The 18004-nt window shown below is 48.4% G+C and overlaps 1 protein-coding gene across 1 annotated transcript; it reads left to right on the forward strand.

The window, feature by feature from the left end:
- The first annotated feature begins 983 nt into the window (after positions 1-983).
- On the forward strand, positions 984-17170 carry CKMT2 (creatine kinase, mitochondrial 2). The gene is made up of 10 exons (XM_070412267.1): positions 984-1062; positions 4518-4689; positions 5931-6129; positions 7394-7489; positions 7993-8214; positions 9841-9926; positions 10883-11006; positions 11215-11349; positions 12626-12751; positions 16912-17170. Exons 2-10 carry the CDS (start codon positions 4538-4540, stop codon positions 17029-17031), a joined length of 1260 nt encoding a protein of 419 aa, XP_070268368.1. The 5' UTR covers positions 984-1062; positions 4518-4537; the 3' UTR covers positions 17032-17170.
- The last annotated feature ends 834 nt before the right edge of the window (positions 17171-18004 follow it).

An 18004-nucleotide genomic window follows, 5' to 3' on the forward strand; every position in this document is an offset into this window, starting at 1 on the left:
CCCAAACAAGGGGATTTCCAGCCCCCAGAAGGCCCCCTCCTATGCTCTCCCCGCCAGTACCCCCAATGCAAAGGGAAAATAGATGCTTTGCTATGGGTTACATTGAAAAGAACTGGAAACCCTGAAAGAGAGCCACTCTAGGTGGAAGGTTATTCCCGGGCTCCACCCCCTGCTCCATCGTCTGCTCTGAGCACTGATTGGTCCCAGAGAAGAAAAGGAACCAGTTGTTGGTGTGCACGTGGCCACAGAGGCTGCCTACGTGACAGTCACCAGGGGCTAGGCAGCTCCAGTGGCAGGGCAGCTGTCCAAAGTCCTGGTGGGTCACTGCTATTTACGGCCAACCTTTCCGGTTGGTGGTGCCTGCCCCAAGGAGGGCTATTTTTAAGCAGGAATATGGCCTGCTGGGTTTGCTGGGTGGCATATTAAGCTGGTGTGGATAGAAAGTGAGATTATCTAGCAATCTGCTTCCGACATGGTTGTGATTGCCCTGAATCAGGGCCTCATGCAAGGTGGAGGAAGGTCCCTGTCCCTGTCTCAGAGCTTGATTAGCAGCAGGAGAGCAGGAGCTTTAGACATCTCTTCCTCCCAGACCTGGGCGGCTGGGGTGGGGGTTATTCTGCAGACCTAACCGCAGCCCCAGGGCTGGTGCTCCTGAGGGAAGTTAGAAACAAGTCCCCTAACTGGTGTGAGTTTCCAGGCAGGCCCTTCCACCTTGATGCAGGGTCTTGCAGGACGGGGCAGCCAGTGAGCTGGGCTGCAGGCCCCCAAGCCCCTCCCAGAGCCCGGGGTAGGCAGCTTCCAGGACCACACTTGGGCGAGGGAACCACTTCAGAGAAAGGGCAGGTGCTAGAAAGAGCGCAGTGCTGGCCGCAGAGAAGTCAGGGGCTGGCCTTCAAGGGCACAGCTGGGGGAACAAGTGTGGCCAGAGATCCTGGATGGGATTGGCCAGAGGGGCCCAGCCCCGCCCAGCCCGAGCCTTGTCCAGGCTGGGCCCTGCCAGCTCGTGTTACACACCGCTTGGCTGTGTGCTTGCGGCAGGACGCGAGAGACTCCAGCTCCAAGGTCAGTGAGACCATGAAACTCAGCTTTCTGCCTCTTTAGCCGGGGCACTGCTAGAGCCGGTGTGGGGGGTCTGGTGAGCCGGGGCCCCAGGGCTGGAGGCCGGGACCACCTGTAGGACGGTTGTCCTGGCACTGTGGTGGTAACTAAAGAAGCCCTGGGCTGAAGGCTCCCCTGTCCCCTGCACATGGGCACAAGTACAGGGGACAGGTCCTTCCCTGGGACAGCTCTGCATGAGGTGCCGGAACCCCACCAGCACCCTGCTTGCAATGCTTGTTTTTGATAGAGAATCAGGATTATTTTTTTCTTGATGAAAAAAACATCTAAATGCCACTGACTGTGGGATTTTAACCTTCAACTTTCCCTCCCTTGTAATTCACAGAGACTAATGGGTTTGTTTCTGGGAGAGGTTTTCCTCAGCAGCAAGAACAGGTGCAAGTCACTGGCTTGGGATATACTAACTGGAAAATGAACTTTGCAAGGCCCCCAAAAGGAGCTCATTACGAGTCAGCCCAGTAGCTGGATCCAATTTAAACTGGTTCACATTGTTGCTAGAGCATCATTCTTGAAATGACTAACACATTAATAATGAACCAAGTATTGTTTCCTCCCCACCGGAGGGGAAAACTGCTGGGCATTGCCTGTACGTGTTTGGCTAGTTGGCTCTCGGTGAGCTGCTGTCAGCCCTGTTCTTGCTTCCTGAGTGGGTGACATTTGTGCCTTTGAATGACCTGGTGCATGTGGAGAACTGGGCAGCTCCCGTGAGGATTTGCCAGAACACATTTGCCAGAACAAGCCAAACCCTCCGGCTCTCCTTAGTGCTGCCCTTCAGGCCTTCCTGCTCTGCGATCCCCCCAGGGTCAGCTGGGGCCATGTGCATGGCAGTTAATGCCCCCATGGCAAGGCTACGCTAATGCAACTGGTGTGCTGTTGCCAGAGGGCTTTTTTCCTGCCTGCAGCTCTCATGCTTCCCATGCCTAGTGCCCTTGGTATGTTCTCTCTGTTCTCCTGGAGAACAAGACCACACAGGAACTTGACTGACCCAGGGCCTTCCTGACCCAGAGGGCTCTTCGAGAGATCTGGGCATTACTGGGCTGTGTGAGCAACCAATTCCTCCTTTGCATCTATAAGCACCTTTTCCAAAGACCCCCGCCTTTAGCGCTAAATCTCCTGTGGGTTATGGGTTAGGGCGCCATCCCAGCAAAGCACAGGAGTGCCACATGCTCCTGTGTGCTCTGCCAGCTTCAGGATCAAATCACATCCTCTGAGAATGGGCCAGGTGGATTTTCCTAAAGGACTGGCTGAAGAAGGTTCAGGAAACTGTGGGGGTGGGGAGAGGATCAGGCATGGGGAGTCGTGGGTGCTCAAAGGCAGGAGGGGGCTTGGTTCCTGGCTCAGAGGCCCTGGGTCTCCATCTCTGCTGCAGCTTCGAGAAGGACCCTTTTGTCTTCTCAGAGGAAACCAGGCAGGAGCGTGTGTCAAACATTCTTGGAGTTCCTGCCCACTGAGTCAGGAATCCCAGAGGGAGCCAGCCTTGAAGGTGACTGCTGGAGGTCATCTACCCTGCCTGAGAAGCCACAGAGAACCCTAACCTTGGGCAGGCAGGGAGGCACCTCCTCCTTTAGAGCATTTCAAAGGACTAGATGTTTCCAACCTCCTATTTTCTTAAAAACAACTTACCCTTAGAGAGGAGTCTGGTAATGATCCTATGTCTTCCTCACAAGGAATCCTAGGAATCCTGTCTTGTAAGTAAAGGCTGTAAACATCTCCTGCCTATGTCTGTCTACTTGCTGAATAAGACAGATGCCCAAGGGTGCCCAGTAGGTGATGAGTGATGTGAACCCTGTGCTCTCTCGGAATGGGAGGAGACAGGCGTTTTCTGCTGGCCTAGGAGGCTGGCAACCGTGGGAATTGGTTCAGAGTGTTCTGTGGACCTGGCTCAACCCTGGACATCCACTGTTTGTGGGGTGATTCTTTCTGGATGGAAAGCTGACACATGGTCTTGCCACTGCCCTCCGTCCCCAAGGAGCTCAGACACATGGGCGCTGTGTACAGCTGGACCAGAAATGACTCTGAGTCAGCAGAAAGGCACCCACGGTGTCTCCATCCAGGATATTCAGGACAACCAGGAGGCTCAGAATTGAGGCAATGACAGAAGTCAACACCTGCACATTCCAAATGTTATGGAACCAGACAAAACCCTTAGACCCGGACCCAGACTCTCAGTACGCTTGCCTGGGACAGAGAGATATACAGCTCCTGGGCACTCTGACAAAAGGCCATAATCTGGTGGTTCTTACTTTTTAATGGAGAGGGTAAGTGTAGGACTAAAACACTATCATTGTCTTTGGCTGTCATCTTGCACCGCATATAAAAGTCTCCTTGGCTTGGAGCTCAGCAATTCTGCCAGATTTTAGTTCTGATGCTGTAAACAATGCTGTGTAAATCAGGAGTCACAAAGGTGTTCCAGGTTAGGGAAACTGAGGCAGACAGCTCCTACAGAGTGAGACATGACCTCCTTCCTCACCCCTGCAATCCCTAGTTCTGTACAAGGGAGGAGAGAGGAGGGAAGGAGACAGAAGGCAAGAACAAACCTCAGAGGAAGGCAGACAGGCCCAGAAGGCTGGCTGTCGTGTCAGGCACCTAGGATCAGAGTGGAGTGAGCAGAGTACCCCTGGCGTCCAGGCCACTTCAGCAGGGGTTTGAGGACAGGGAGAGAGAACAGGCTTAGAAAGAATATTCTGGGACTTGGGGAGAGTCACATGCCCTGAGGCGATAATCCTATGACGAGGAGCTGCTGTGATAAATGCATTGCTACTGTCTTAGGGGTTTAACGGAGTGGAGTGATCTGTGGCACTCCTAGGTCCTCAACCACAAAGGTCATTTCCCCGGTAACTGCTGGCCAGTGAGGGGCTGTCTGTAGGTGCTGGGGTTTGCAAGAGGCTTGAATCCAGGGCCAAAGACAAGCCTGGGTTCAAATCCCAGCTCTTCGATGTGCTGGCTCTGAGATCTGGAGGTCTTGAGCCTCAGTTTCCCCACCTGAAAAATAATGCCCACTTGGCAGATTGTTGCAAAGACTAAAGACAATGTTCATAAGACCCCTTGCATGTGCATGCCTCATGGTAGGAGCTTAATAAATGTTAGTTTTTAAAAAAAAAAAAAAAAAGACAGTGAGGCTTGCTTGGGCATGAAGCGATGGAAAGGACCTTCCAGGGAGCCAGAAAGTGGCAATCGGAGAAAGGGTCGTGGACTTCAGGGAGTTTGACATTCACAATGTGCAAAACCACCCAGATTTTCCCCAGCATCGTGGAGGGGTGTGAGGGAGAAAGGAAGAAAGAGGAAAACACGCCAGAAGACAGGCTCCGGCTGCTGCAGCTCTTTCTCGTGCCGGTTGATCTCCACGCTGGGATTCAGGGCCATCCAGTGAGGCTGTCTCACCCAGTTTTTCTGCTTTCCAGACACTCAACCAAGAGGAAGGATGGCCAGTGCCTTCTCTAAGTTGCTAACTGGCCGCAATGCTTCTCTGTTATTTGCCACGCTGGGCACCAGTGCCCTGACCACCGGGTACCTGGTGAATCGGCAGAATGTGCGTGCTGAGGCCCGGGAACAGCACAAGCTATTCCCTCCGAGGTAAGTCCTCTTGGCTTTCAAATAGCTCCTTGGTGCCAGCCAGAACCATGCTGCCCCCTGCTGGACACTGCCCGGGAGGACAGCTAGGTGGCGAATACAAGGAAGTGTAGCGTCACCATTTCTGCCCAGAGCTTGCAGTCTGGTTGGATAGTAGTAATAGTCACAGTTAACAATTGTTGAGCACTTCTATAGTGTGTTAATCACTATACAAAAAGTATCTACTTTATTCACCTTAGCATCCCTTTGTGATGAAAAGGAGGCTGAGAAAAATTAAATAGTGCCTAAGTGCACACAACTAGTGCAGCCAAATGCAGATTCAGGGACACTGGTTGCAGACTCAGGCCTCATTCACTGCTACACTGCCTTCTGGAACATGTAATCACATAGTGCTGATTTTAAGTGTCAGCTTAAAAGGCATGGCAGGTGGGACTTGGAGGCGTGGCTGGAAGATGGACTTGTTTCTTCAGCCCTTGGGACCTGGCCAGCACTGAGACAGCGCACACTAAATAGAGCTGAAGTGCAGAGCTGACTAAGGGATTCCACATGCAGGGGTGGGTGGGAGCGGCGAGGAAAGCCTGGTGTTTCTCAGAGACATTCACGGCTCTTGTGGGAATCAGGGTCTCTAAGGGAATGACCTGCTCCCAACATGCACCTCAGGGATTCCTGAGGTGAAATTGCCTGTGTTTGAGCCTGTGGTGGTCACGCATCCCCTATTCTTCAATTCGTATCCCAGCGTAGAACATTGTATTTCTTTCTATGTATTATTCCAACAGATATTTACCGAATGCCTGTTTCAATAGCCAGACTCAACAAAGCAGATAGTCACAGAGCTTGCAACAGAGAAAGAGGGTGGACAAATGGCTGCTTTTCTGTGTGGTCCCACCTGCAGGGTTTCAGCCTCTATCACTAGACCCAAGGCACCAAAACGCACCTGTTGTATTTTAACAAAACTTCTGGGTTAAAAAGTGCATGTGACTCCATTTATTTTCTAATTATTTTCACTCTACCTCCCTTTTACATGAGCATGAGCCAGGGTGGGCCGCTGCAGCCAGGTCCCTTTCTTTGGCAGTTCAGGGGACTTTTTTTTTCTACTCTGGCTTACATAAGTCATGACTCCTAGCCAAGTGTCTCGTGCTTACTGGCTGAAGAGAGCCTGGTGGAAGGATGGGCAGACACAAAGGCCATTCATAGGGCCCTCTCTTCAGGGCTGCTCCCTGAAAGCCTGTCTCCTTGGTGCACAGTGCAGACTACCCTGACCTTCGAAAGCACAACAACTGCATGGCCGAGTGCCTCACCCCCTCCATCTACGCCAAGCTCCGCAACAAGATGACGCCCAAAGGCTACACTCTGGACCAGTGTATCCAGACTGGAGTGGACAACCCTGGTCACCCCTTCATAAAGACTGTAGGCATGGTGGCTGGTGACGAGGAGTCCTATGAGGTAAAACTATCAGCTGTAGGTTCTGGAGTGCGGGGAGGGGGGGCTCTGGATGCAAGTCCCTTTCTGTGTGGGCCAGCTTTCTGCCTTCTCAGGCAGGGCTGCCTCACAGGGAAGCCAGCGGAACATCCGGAAAGCTTTCTGGAGCAATGAGGGCTGTAGCTTCCCAGGGACAAGGCTTCCCTTGCTGTTGCTCTAGTTCCTCCCAGGGAGGAATTGCTTGCATGACAGAGCTCTCTGAGATCGTCAAGGGGACGAATTGGGAAAATATATGCTTTTTATTTTATTGGTGTGTATTCACCCATAAGACATTAGGAGATGATGTTTTAGTGGCTGGGCTTTACTGGGGGTGGAGGACGGTGTGGTGTGTCTTTAGTTTGAGAATTACTCATTACACAGCCACTGCAGCCAGGCTTCTGAGTTCAAGTCTCTGGGAAATCCCATGATCTCCGCATCCTCATCCTTGGCACAGAAGCACAGGACGGGCTGCCGCTAGGGGAGCTCAGCCACCTGTGGCCCTCTCCACAGAGCAGCTTCTAGTCCTGGCAGATGTCTCGGCTGCCTCCCCGAGGCCTCCTTCTGTTGCAGGAGGTGAAGGCAGTTCCCTGGGAGGGCAGCCATCAGGAGGAGGGAGGGGCCGCCTTGAGGCTGGTAGCTGGAGTCCCAGACCAGAGCTAGCTCCCTGGCCCAACACCCCCACCCCCATTTCCCACAGCTCCCTAAGCCTGCAGGGTGCTCTGTTATGACTTCTCTGAATGTTCCTTTACTTAAGGTTGCTCCTAACGTTTTTAGTTTTTAAAAAAATAGATTTTGCACGAGGTATTTCGGGTTGGGAAGGTCCGCACAGCGTGAGGGGTCCCTGCTCTGCCTTAACTGATGCTGGATGCGTTTCTTCTGGTGCGGCGGGGGGTTTCCATGAATGTATTCTGTTGCTTAAACTCTAGAAACTCACCTTCCCTTTGACCACAAAACTACGTAGCCTCCGATCTAGCGGCTTCTTTTACCCCAAAGGCAAGAACTCCTGGAGAAAACCCTCAGATCCTTAAATGCAACATCTCCTTGTTCCGTCAGATGGCAGTGAGCTTAGCGCTAGTTAGGGAGGAGGGTACAACGGCAGAGTCCTGCTTTCTCTGGTGGAAGCCCATCATCACCATCATCACCTGCACCGCTATTAACTACTAATCCCCTCACACCCTTCCCTGCATGGTCGTCTTTTCATAGTAGACGCACCAATTAAAGAGAAACAGGAGCATCTTTCCTCCTGCAGGTGTTTGCCGACCTTTTTGACCCTGTCATTAAACTCAGGCACAATGGCTACGACCCCAAGGTGATGAAGCACCCCACGGATCTGGATGCATCCAAGGTAGGCTCAGCCGCCTCTGGCCGCTCCTGTCAGCTGGCACCCCAGGGCCCACAGTGAGGAGCGCCCTCCCGGGAGAAGGGCCCCTGGGTCAGATGCCCCTTCAAGTCCTGACACCGTAGCGCAGCATGCTTCCTGGAAAGCCCCCCCCCCCCCCCCCCCGAAGGCCAGGAAAGTCCCAAAGGCGGTGGTGGTCACCAACGTTAGGCCTCTCCTATAGCAATTCCTTTCTTCATAGCACTCCTAACGGGGGGTGAGGGGGGGGGGCACGGGATTCCAGGCGGCATTGTGCAGAGAGCTCTGCCCTCTCACCCGTCTCTGAAGCCCCCGCCTCCCGCTCCCACCCACGCCCCGTTCCAGACTGTGTCCCGCATGTTAGTTGCGCACATGCGCCCAGCGCCGGAGGGTCTCTCCGGGGGACACTGCCAGGCTGCGGGTTGTGGCCGAGGCAGGACCGGGCGGGGGCCGGGGCGGGCCGGCGGCGTGACCCCGCGCTCTGTCCGCAGATCACCCACGGGCAGTTCGACGAGCGCTACGTGCTGTCCTCCCGGGTGCGCACCGGCCGCAGCATCCGCGGGCTGAGCCTGCCGCCAGCCTGCTCCCGGGCGGAGCGCAGGGAGGTGGAGAACGTGGCCATCACGGCCCTGGAGGGCCTCAAGGGCGACCTGGCTGGCCGCTACTACAAGCTGTCCGAGATGACCGAGCGGGACCAGCAGCAGCTCATCGACGTGAGTGGCTCCCGAACCACGCGGGCGCCGGGGTGGGGCTGAGCCCTGACCCAAGCAGTGAGGCCTCTCCCCGAGCTCAGGCCCTGCCCTGGCTGGGAGCTTGCTGGGGCGTCTGCGTGTTCAGAGTCGTGAAGATGAGGCCTTAAAACGTTAGGTCAACCCACGCAAGTGCTCTAAGGGTCAGATCTGCAGATCTGGGTATGAGTGGAGGTGAATGGAGGATTTCTCTGCTGGCTGGTAAATGAAAACAAAAAGGTGTGGAAATCTGTGCCACACCCACAGGAAGTGGTGGGAACCAGGAAAACCTGGAAAGGAGCTTCTCCAGGTGGAGCCTGCCCTGACAGGCACTGGAGCCAGCCTCTGGGATGCCTGCAGCCTCCACATCCAACACAGCTTCACTCCAACACTAGAGTGACAGAGCCCAACCCCAAAGCACAGCTAAAACAGGATGGCAGTTTCAAAAGTAACGTTTAACTAAAGTCCAAGGAGCAGCAGAAACAAATACCTGTCATTTCAGAAGATGCAACGTCACAAAATATGCCTCATTTCCAAACCAGGCAGGCCAGTCTCCTGGTCTCTGCAGCCTCAGGCCAACCCTCCCCCTGTCCCGCTACAGAACCAGCCCTCCTGCACCTCACATAGCCACTTCTGGTTCCCAGCTTAAGGAACACTGTTTTGTGGGCAGTGACTGTCCACAAGCCTGTGCTGGCTCAAGTCTCTGACCTCTTCTACTTCTCAGAGATTGAAGAAAGACTTCCCTGCCCATAGCCTCTTGATTTCTGACTCCTTGTAACAATACTTGAATGCATGGTATCCATGTTCACACTCCTTACTGTGTACACACAGAAGGAAACATGTTGGTCACTCAACATTGATTTCGATATGTAGAGTAGTATATCGTAGTTGAAGGCAAGCTTGGGAGTCATACGGTCTAGGTTTGAATATAAGCTCCACGACCTCCTAGCTGTGTGATATCAGATAGGTTATTTTCTCTGTCCGAATCTCACTTTTTCTCACCTATAAAAGAGAATGATTATGCTTGGCGCATAGTGTCATTGCGAGACTTAAGGAAATAAATGATAAGCACATAGCGTAGAGCCCAGCACATAGTCAGCATTAAATTAGTGGTGGCTATTTTTATTTGTAGATTCTTATTTCACATTTCTAAGACTTTTTAATGAAAGGAATGATAATAAACGAATCAGTAATGTTAGAAACGTAGAGAATGGTGGCCGTGCAGAACAGACTTTTCAGGATAGTGCCCCTTACTCACTGCCCACTCTGCCACTGCATGGGGGTGGTGGGGTTTACACACTCCCTAGCAATGAAGTGTTTCCATTGGGCTAACCCAGTGGTTTCAACCTTAGCTCTACACTAGAATCACCTGAAGAGCTTTTAAAAATTCCACTGTCCAGGCCACAGCTCATATGGTCAGAATCTCTGGGGCCTGGGCATTAGTACTAATTTTTAAGTTCCCAGGTTATTCTAGTGGGCAGCCACGGCTGAGGACCACTGCCTGAGAGACCTCAGCCATGATTAGTGAGTTGAAACTTGGACACCTGGCACTGGCAGTCACGCCCGATCTCATCCGTTTCTCCTTTCTGCTTTGTCCCTCTTGGCCTGCAGGACCACTTTCTGTTTGATAAGCCAGTATCCCCTTTGTTAACATGTGCTGGGATGGCCCGTGACTGGCCTGATGCCCGGGGAATCTGGTAGGGACACAGCGTTTCACATTTGCAGTGTGTGCAGAGGCTCTCCTGCAGGCCGTCTGCTTGTCCTAACTTGAAGTTGCTGTGACGTGCACTTGACAGCATGCCCAGCTTGAGCTACCGGAGAGAGAGTATTTAGAAACTCTGTGGAGTGTGTGTGTGTGTGTATGCGTGTGTGTGTGTGTGTGTGTGTGTGTGTGATGTTTCTAAGATATGTAGGGACATTGGCTGGTTTGCATGAATTATGCATGAGAAAAAGACTATATTCTTTAAGAAAAAATTAGGTTCATATTATTTGACCTCACATAAAATGTTTCATGACATTAAAACAAAAGAGCAGAAAATGAAAAGTAAATATTGAAGATTTAAGTAAAACCCAATGAGGAAGAATGGATACCGAGTACACATACATTCGATCTTGGCCAACAGTTTTCAGTCCACTTTGATTCCTGTACCTTGGTAGGTTATTATGACACTACCTGAAAGAGATGAGATTAAAGTGTTTCTGAGCAGCTGCTCAGTGGGAGTAGGTAGGATCTATACAGCAAACATAGGTAAAAATCTTCTGCACTTCTGATACCTTAGACTGCAGGTAAAACTTTTTTTTTTTAAGGACCACAAGATTTTGGTTGAATCTATTAGGAGATAAAACACTCCTATTAGTGTCAAAGCCAAATGTTACCATAGTTGAATTATTGTCATCCTAGTCTGAGGAATGAGGGAGATTATATTCTTGTTGAGCAAAAACATGACATATATAAGGGTCGGAGTGGTCTTATTCTTCATTCTGTCATTGTAACAGCATTTTATAGTACTTTTTCAGGCACAATTACGAGATTAGGGCCATCTAAGAAATTAGGAAGATAAAATGAAGCAATCAAGCCAAAGAGGTAATGGGAATTTGCATGTGTTGAAACAAATATAATTAACACTCAACACCATATTTCTCTCTTCGTTAGGCATAATTATGACAAGACATTTCTCATCTGGATTAATGAGGAAGACCACACCAGGGTAATCTCTATGGAAAAAGGAGGCAATATGAAAAGAGTATTTGAGCGATTCTGTCGTGGACTAAAAGAAGTAAGATGTTATCAGAGATTTCTGAATATTCACTAAAATAAAATATCTTTATTTTTCATTCTTAAAAGAAGACAATGCAGTGCCTTCCAAGATGGGGCTCACGTATCCTAGGGATCATGGCACTCACATACACACCCTTCTCCCTGAGGTTTGGGGTGTGCTGAATGAACGGACATCTGAGAACTCCATCATTTGTTCACTGTTGTAGGTAGAACGCTTGATCCAAGAACGAGGCTGGGAGTTCATGTGGAATGAGCGCCTCGGATACATTCTGACCTGCCCTTCGAACCTTGGCACAGGATTACGGGCTGGTGTCCACGTTAAGATCCCGAAGCTGAGCAAGGTAATGTGATGTAGCCAGCAGCCCTGTTGGGTTCCTCCAGCATCCCCTCAGAGGGGACGGCTTTGTGGAGGGAGAAAATGCCACTGCCCATGCCTTTATCCTTACTTTCTGCACCTACAACCAAAAAATAGTGAGAGAAGGTTAAGTTGACCACAAAAGACATTTGTTTCAGTAGGACAGAGGTGAAGGGGCTCTACGAAAGACCTGTGGCTTCAAGAACAAAAAGTTTAAATTCTCCCTCATATGACAAACCTGGGTAGATAGAAGGGCTGCTCTGCTCCTTGGGGTTCCTTCCATCTCCTTCTCTGCCTCTCCTAGTGGAGAGGTTCTCAGACCTGAGACTGCATCAGACTTACTGGGAGGCTTGTAAAAACACAGACTGCTGGGCCTACCCGCCTGATTTGCATGTCTGCCAAGTTCCCAGGTGACGCTGATGCTGCTGGTCAGGAAGCTGTGCTTGGAGCACCACTGTCTTAGGGCTTGTCCCCTCTGCATGGTCACCGTCAGGCCCCAAGTGGGAGCTTATGGGAAGTGGAGAGAGAGCACACAAGTGTTCCCATGCAAAGACTTCAGGTCTAGGCCTGGAGGCACACATCGTTCTGCTCAAACTTAGCAAAAACTTAGCCAGTGGTCACTTCCTCAGCTCCACTGTGGACGGGAAGGAAAAAAGGATTCTGTTGGGCAATTAATTTCTGACACAGCAAGTGAACCAAATACTTTAAAACAACTTTAGAAAATGTGCTTTCTGCCGAAAAGGTATGAAAATGTTTATTGTTCATAATTCCAATTCTAGAAAAAAATATTTGATGAGATTTAACATCATGATTTAATCACATCAGTGATAACTATTATAAAGATGAATAATGAAAACTCACCAAAGCTGGCATCCAGAGGTGACAAAAGCAGTACAGAAATTAATAACAATACACTTGAAACCTATATAATTTTACTAACCAATGCCACCCCGATAAACTTAATAAAATTGTTTAAAAAAAAGTTATAAAACAGCCCTGCAACCTTCTAGACATGTGACCTTGGGCAAGTTAATTCCTCTGAGCCTTAGTTTCCTCATCTGTGAAATGGGGGTGAAAGCAAAACCTACTTCATAGGGTTGTTGTAAGGTTAAAAGTTCCAGCACAGAGCCCTGGTACATAGTAAATATATGCTTAATAAACACTAACTGTTATAAGCTCTCATTATATGTCTTTTCTACGTGAAAGTGCCAATGACAGTGCATGGATTTTGCCTCTACAACACTGTGTTACCCCTGTCCCAGGATCCCCGCTTTTCCAAGATCCTGGAGAACCTGAGGCTGCAGAAGCGTGGCACGGGAGGTGTGGACACTGCGGCGGTGGCAGACGTGTACGATATTTCCAACATCGATCGAATTGGTCGGTCAGAGGTAACATCTCTCTCACTCTCTGAACATGAACTAACAAAATCAGCCTACAAGAAAAAGAAGTAGCCTAACAGCCTTACCTTATTCACAAAACCTGAGACCTCCTCTTTCCCACTGAGTCCCAGTCCCGTTAGTGTTTGGTTCTGTAGTGCTATTCTTCCACCGGAAACACTGCAGGAAGGGAAGCACAGTGTCAGCTGGGAGTGTACAGGCAAGCAAAGGACGTGCAATGGGACTGTGGTCGCCAGCCTGCCCCCGGGAGCTATTCCAGGTCTTCAGCAGCAGGAGCTCTGTTATGCCAAGGGACAGTAGTGGTGCCTCACTGTGAAATCAGGGAACACGTGTGCTCTCTCACTGAGGGTGATAAAATAGTGGATTTTTCTCCTGATTCTGAATTTCCTTTGGTGAATGAAGGCCACATACTGTCATCTTCATTTAGACATTTTTAGATACTTGATACTTTCTGAAATATTACTTTTAGGGCTAAAGATGAGAAATGAGATATGCACTAGGTGTACATATGATTATGCTCATAAAATAATCCTTAGGATTCTGTGAGTATATAGGATGGAAAGGGTACATACAGTATATGCAGGCCTGGAGCGATGCAGGAGGTGACGCATAAAGAGCACACTTAAGCAACATGCAGCTGAATCCTAAGCAAATACTGATCTCAGTACATTCTATCAATTTATCTGGATGTTGTCCCATTGGATGTATTATGCCCATCACTAATTTAAAAGCCTCTTCTTATTACATACAACGCTTAATAACTCAGTGGTTGGTTATTCAATCTGTGGATTATCGATGCTCTTTCTTCTCCCTTGCCAGCTTTTGAATATTTCACTGCCTATTGGTATGCCTACTAGTAAACTGAGAAAACACTCAAAACAATTAAACCAGCCTATGTAAACCAGCTCTGGTGAAGTACTTGAGGAAGAAGCAGCTAAAAATGTCACAACTTCTGAAATGCACTGACTAATGTGTGGTGTAGTGAATAAAGAAAATCTGGGCCTAGCCCTGTCTGCTTGTAATATTAACGAGATTTTTATTAATGGAAAGCAAGGTAGTCATTGCTTTGAAAACATTTTATGTCTAATTAAGTTAATAGATAATCATTATAAAAGCTAGAAAAATACCAAAAAGTATTCAAACTTAACCTAACAACCCTGAGATAACCATCATGGACATTATTCTGAATTACCTCCCGCTTTTATACTTATTCAAAAAAAGTTTGGGTTTTTTTTGTTTTTTTAAAACAAAATTTGGTATTATTATATACTAGAGGCCCGGTGCACAAAAATTTGTGCACTGGGGGGGGGGGGTCCCCCAGCCCAGCCTGTGCCCTCTCGCAGTCTGGAACCCCTCGGGAGATAATGACCTGCTGGCTTAGGCCTGCTTCCGGGTGGCAGAGGGCAGGCCCAATCCCTAGGTGCAGCCCCTGGTCAGGCTCAGAGCAGGGCTGATTGGGGAGTTGGGGCGCCACCCCGTCATGCACAGAGCAGGGCGGATCGGGAGGTTGTGATGCCACCCTCAGTCACGCTCATGGTAGGGCCGACTGGGGGGTTGGGGCACCGCCCCCTGTCACACTCAAGACAGGATCGATGGGGAGGTTGCAGCGCCACCCCCTGTCATGCACAGAGCAGGGCCGATCAGGGGGTTTAGGAGCTCCCCGCTGTCACTCACAGAGTAGGGCCAATAGGGGAGTTGGGGCACCGCCCCCTGCCACACACAGAACAGGGCGGATCAGGGGTTTGGGGCGCTGCCACTGTCACACTTGGGGCAGGGCCGATGGAGAGGTTATGGCTCTACCCTGTCACACACAGAGCAGGGCCGATCAGGGGGTTGGTGTGCTGCACCCTGTCAAACACAGAGCCGCAGGGCAATCAGGGGATTGGGGAGCTCCCCCCTATCAGGCACAGAGCAGGGCAGATAGGAAGGTTGTGGCCCCGCCCCCTGTCACACACAGAGCCGCAGGGCGATCAGGGGGTTTGGGCGCTGCCCCCTGTCACGCTGATCCCGGTGCTGGGAGCCTTGCTGCTCCGCTGATCCCAGTGCTGGGAGGCATATTACCCTTTTACTATATAGAATAGAGGCCTGGTGCGTGGGTGGGGGCTGGCTGGTTTGCCCTGAAGGGTGTCCTGGATCAGGGTGGGGGTCCCCACTGGGGTGCCTGGCCAGTCTGGGTGAGCGGCTGAGGGCTGTTTTCAGGCTGGTGGGTTGACTGGAGCTTCCAACCGCTCCTTGTTTTCTTTTTATTTTTTTTATTCTGGGCCAGCTTTAGCTCTGAGGCCTTGCTGCTGAAAACATCGATACAATGTTGCTAAAGCCCAGCTGTGTGAAAGCCGGTTTCTGGAGTTTTGTTTCGCCTCTTATTTGCAACATAGTACATAGTTTCTTAGAGTTGTAGCTCAGAGGCCGGCAGCGCAGGCGGGGAACGTTGGAGTTTGCAGTCCCTGCAGCAAGCAAGCCTCATGTTTGCTTCCAGCTGCCTGGCTGCCGGCCGCCATCTTGGCTGACAGTTAATTTGCATATACTCACTGATTAGCCAATGGAAAGGGTAGCGGTCGTACGCTAATTACCATGTTTCTCTTTTATTAGTGTAGATATTTGATGTTATAATACAGCTTTCCCCAATGTATTATATCATGAGCATTTTCCTATATTATTCTTCAAAAACATGATGTTTAATAACAGTCCATTAAAGATAGTCCATTATCTATCTAATATCTCCCTGATAATTTGATGTATTGTTTGGCCATCTCTCTATATAAGTCTATGCCAATCTCTTTGCATAACAATAATCACAATTCTGATTATTTAGTTAAAATAAAATTCCTAGGAAAGGAATTTCTGGGTTGAAGATGAGAGGTCCTGATAACCAAGTTCCCCATCAGGAGATTTATATCAAGATACAGTCCCACTGGCAATCAATGAGAGACCATCTCACCCCACCCTCTTCAACACTGGGATGGGTCAATTGGATGAGTACAAAATATGCTTAGTAATGACTAACTTTCTGATCCAAACCTTTCATGGAGCCTCAGTTTCTTTCTTTTTTAAAAAGAAAATATATTTTAATTGATTTCAGAGAGGAAGGGAGAGGGAGAGAGAGATAGAAACATCAGTGATGAGAATCATTGATCGGCTGCCTCCTGCACACCCCCTACTGGGGATCAAGCCCGCAACCCGGGCATGTGCCCTTGACCAGAATCGAACCTGGGCCCCTTCAGTCTGCAAGCCAACACTCTATCCACTGAGCCAAACCAGCTAGGGCGAGACTGAGTTTTTTAGGCATGAAAAGAGGTGGGCAGGGGACTGGACTCCCTCATGCTTAAGGTATGTTCAAATATTCAACAATCCCTTCCATATTTACTGTTTATCCTTGAGTTAAATAATGTTTTTTAGTTCTGTCTGGAGTTAGCTAATTAGTTACTACCTTAGTTTGGGTCTCTGCAGGAACAGTGCAAGTAATTTGTTAGGGAGATGACCCCAGAAAAAAGATTCATATGTAGGTGTGCTCTAATTTTAAAAACATCAATATTTGTAAATGAAAGTTCTAACATTTTTCAAAAAACAGAAAATTTAAGTTTTTCTTAATATCATTCACAGTTTCTTTTCAGTAGCAAACTGGTCTGGTAAGTAAAAACATTATTTAATTGTTAAACATTTGATTTTAAACAAATTTTCAGAAAGACATATATTTTCAGATAATATCTGAACGATAGCATATTCAGTGCTTGGATAGCCTAGTGGGAGGTCAGAATTCAGATCCAGGCCAAAGAACAACACAAGGGTGTTACTGTGTAATTTTGCCTTTAGACAAACTCTGTTATTTTACAGCTGAGATTGATGGGGGAAAGTATCTGAGATGCAAACTGATGTTTTTCACATATGAAAAACGTTCTCACACACAAAGTAGTAACCCTATCTTAACTAAAGGAAGATCATGAGAAGCCCTGTAAAATGTCTCTGCTTCCCTCTCTGACCGTGACCGTCAGACATGTCTTCTCCCACAATCCCGTAAAGAAAAAATGAGAAAGAAGAAATGGTTATAGACTATCTAATGGCAAGTTCTCATTGTCCCAGTGTTGTTCCTATTGATCAATGCATTGTATGTGTCTCCTGTGAAAATTAATCATTCATCTTTTTCACTGTCCAAGGTTGAGCTCGTTCAGATAGTCATCGATGGAGTCAATTACTTGGTGGATTGTGAGAAGAAGTTGGAGAGAGGTCAAGATATTAAGGTGCCACCGCCTTTGCCTCAGTTTGGCAGAAAGTGAACTTTCCCTTCCCCATTTATAAGTAATGTGTCTGCTGGTATGACAGACATAAAGGTATTTCTGCTCTGAGAGTTTTTGTAGACTTGGGAAAATGTAAAATTGTATGTCTTATCTTTAGAATAAAACTCTCCTTAATCTCTTTGGCTTCCCTGATTTTTAAAAAATGCTTACTAAGAAGGGCAAATAACATCCAATTACCAGTAGCAGGAAGTAAAAATATTTTTTAAGGCAATGATAAAAATAATATTTGTAAGTCACCTCATTAGAACAAAAGACACTTTTATTATGTAGGAAATTCCAAGGGATTTGCATGTCATGAACTGCAGTCAAAGTCCAAATATTACAACAGAAATGTTCCTAGTATTCTTATCACTTAGGAAATTACAAGAATTTTAGGAGCTCTGTGACAGGAACACAGGGCAGATATGTACTAGTATTATACATACATACACACATACTATATTATTTCACAGGCTCTATTTAATTATTAAAGTAGATTTCAGAAAAAAGGATAAAGGAGGACATTTCATATGTACATACATGTAAATTCATTAAGAAGACTTAAAAACTCGAAATACATGTTCATTTAATAACAAGTTTCAAAATGCATGAAACCCAAACTGACAGAACTGAAAGAGGAAACAAACACACACACAAATTCCTCTCTCAGTATTCCATAGAACAAGCAGACAAATTATCAGGAAGAATACAGAATATTAATTGGGTTTGGATCTGCCTAGAAGCAGATGCCAAGATAGGATTCAACATGAAAGCTGTTTTTGTGGGGAGGGAACAGAAGAAGGAAGATGCATTCAAACAAGCACAGTGCTAGATTGACAGGGAAGGAAGGAAGATTGGGTAGGAAAAGACTACAAACAGTTGCAAGAAAGTTTTATCCAGGCCAATAGGAAGTCTTCATGCCTGTTGGAAGGGTCTTGTATCTTCTAAAGGAAGAATGGCCTTGCTCATTTAT

Source organism: Myotis yumanensis, unplaced genomic scaffold (genome assembly GCF_028538775.1).
Source record: "Myotis yumanensis isolate MYYU_CA2020_CCGP unplaced genomic scaffold, mMyoYum1.0.hap1 SCAF_4, whole genome shotgun sequence".
Classification (NCBI taxonomy): Eukaryota; Metazoa; Chordata; class Mammalia; order Chiroptera; family Vespertilionidae; genus Myotis; species Myotis yumanensis.

Coding starts and splice junctions, on each gene's coding strand:
- CKMT2 (XM_070412267.1), top strand. CDS start 4,538: ATGGCCAGTGCCTTCTCTAAGTTGCTAACTGGCCGCAATGCTTCTCTG. Junction 4,690..5,930: donor CACAAGCTATTCCCTCCGAG/GTAAGTCCTCTT, acceptor CTTGGTGCACAG/TGCAGACTACCCTGACCTTC. Junction 11,350..12,625: donor AGATCCCGAAGCTGAGCAAG/GTAATGTGATGT, acceptor CCCCTGTCCCAG/GATCCCCGCTTTTCCAAGAT.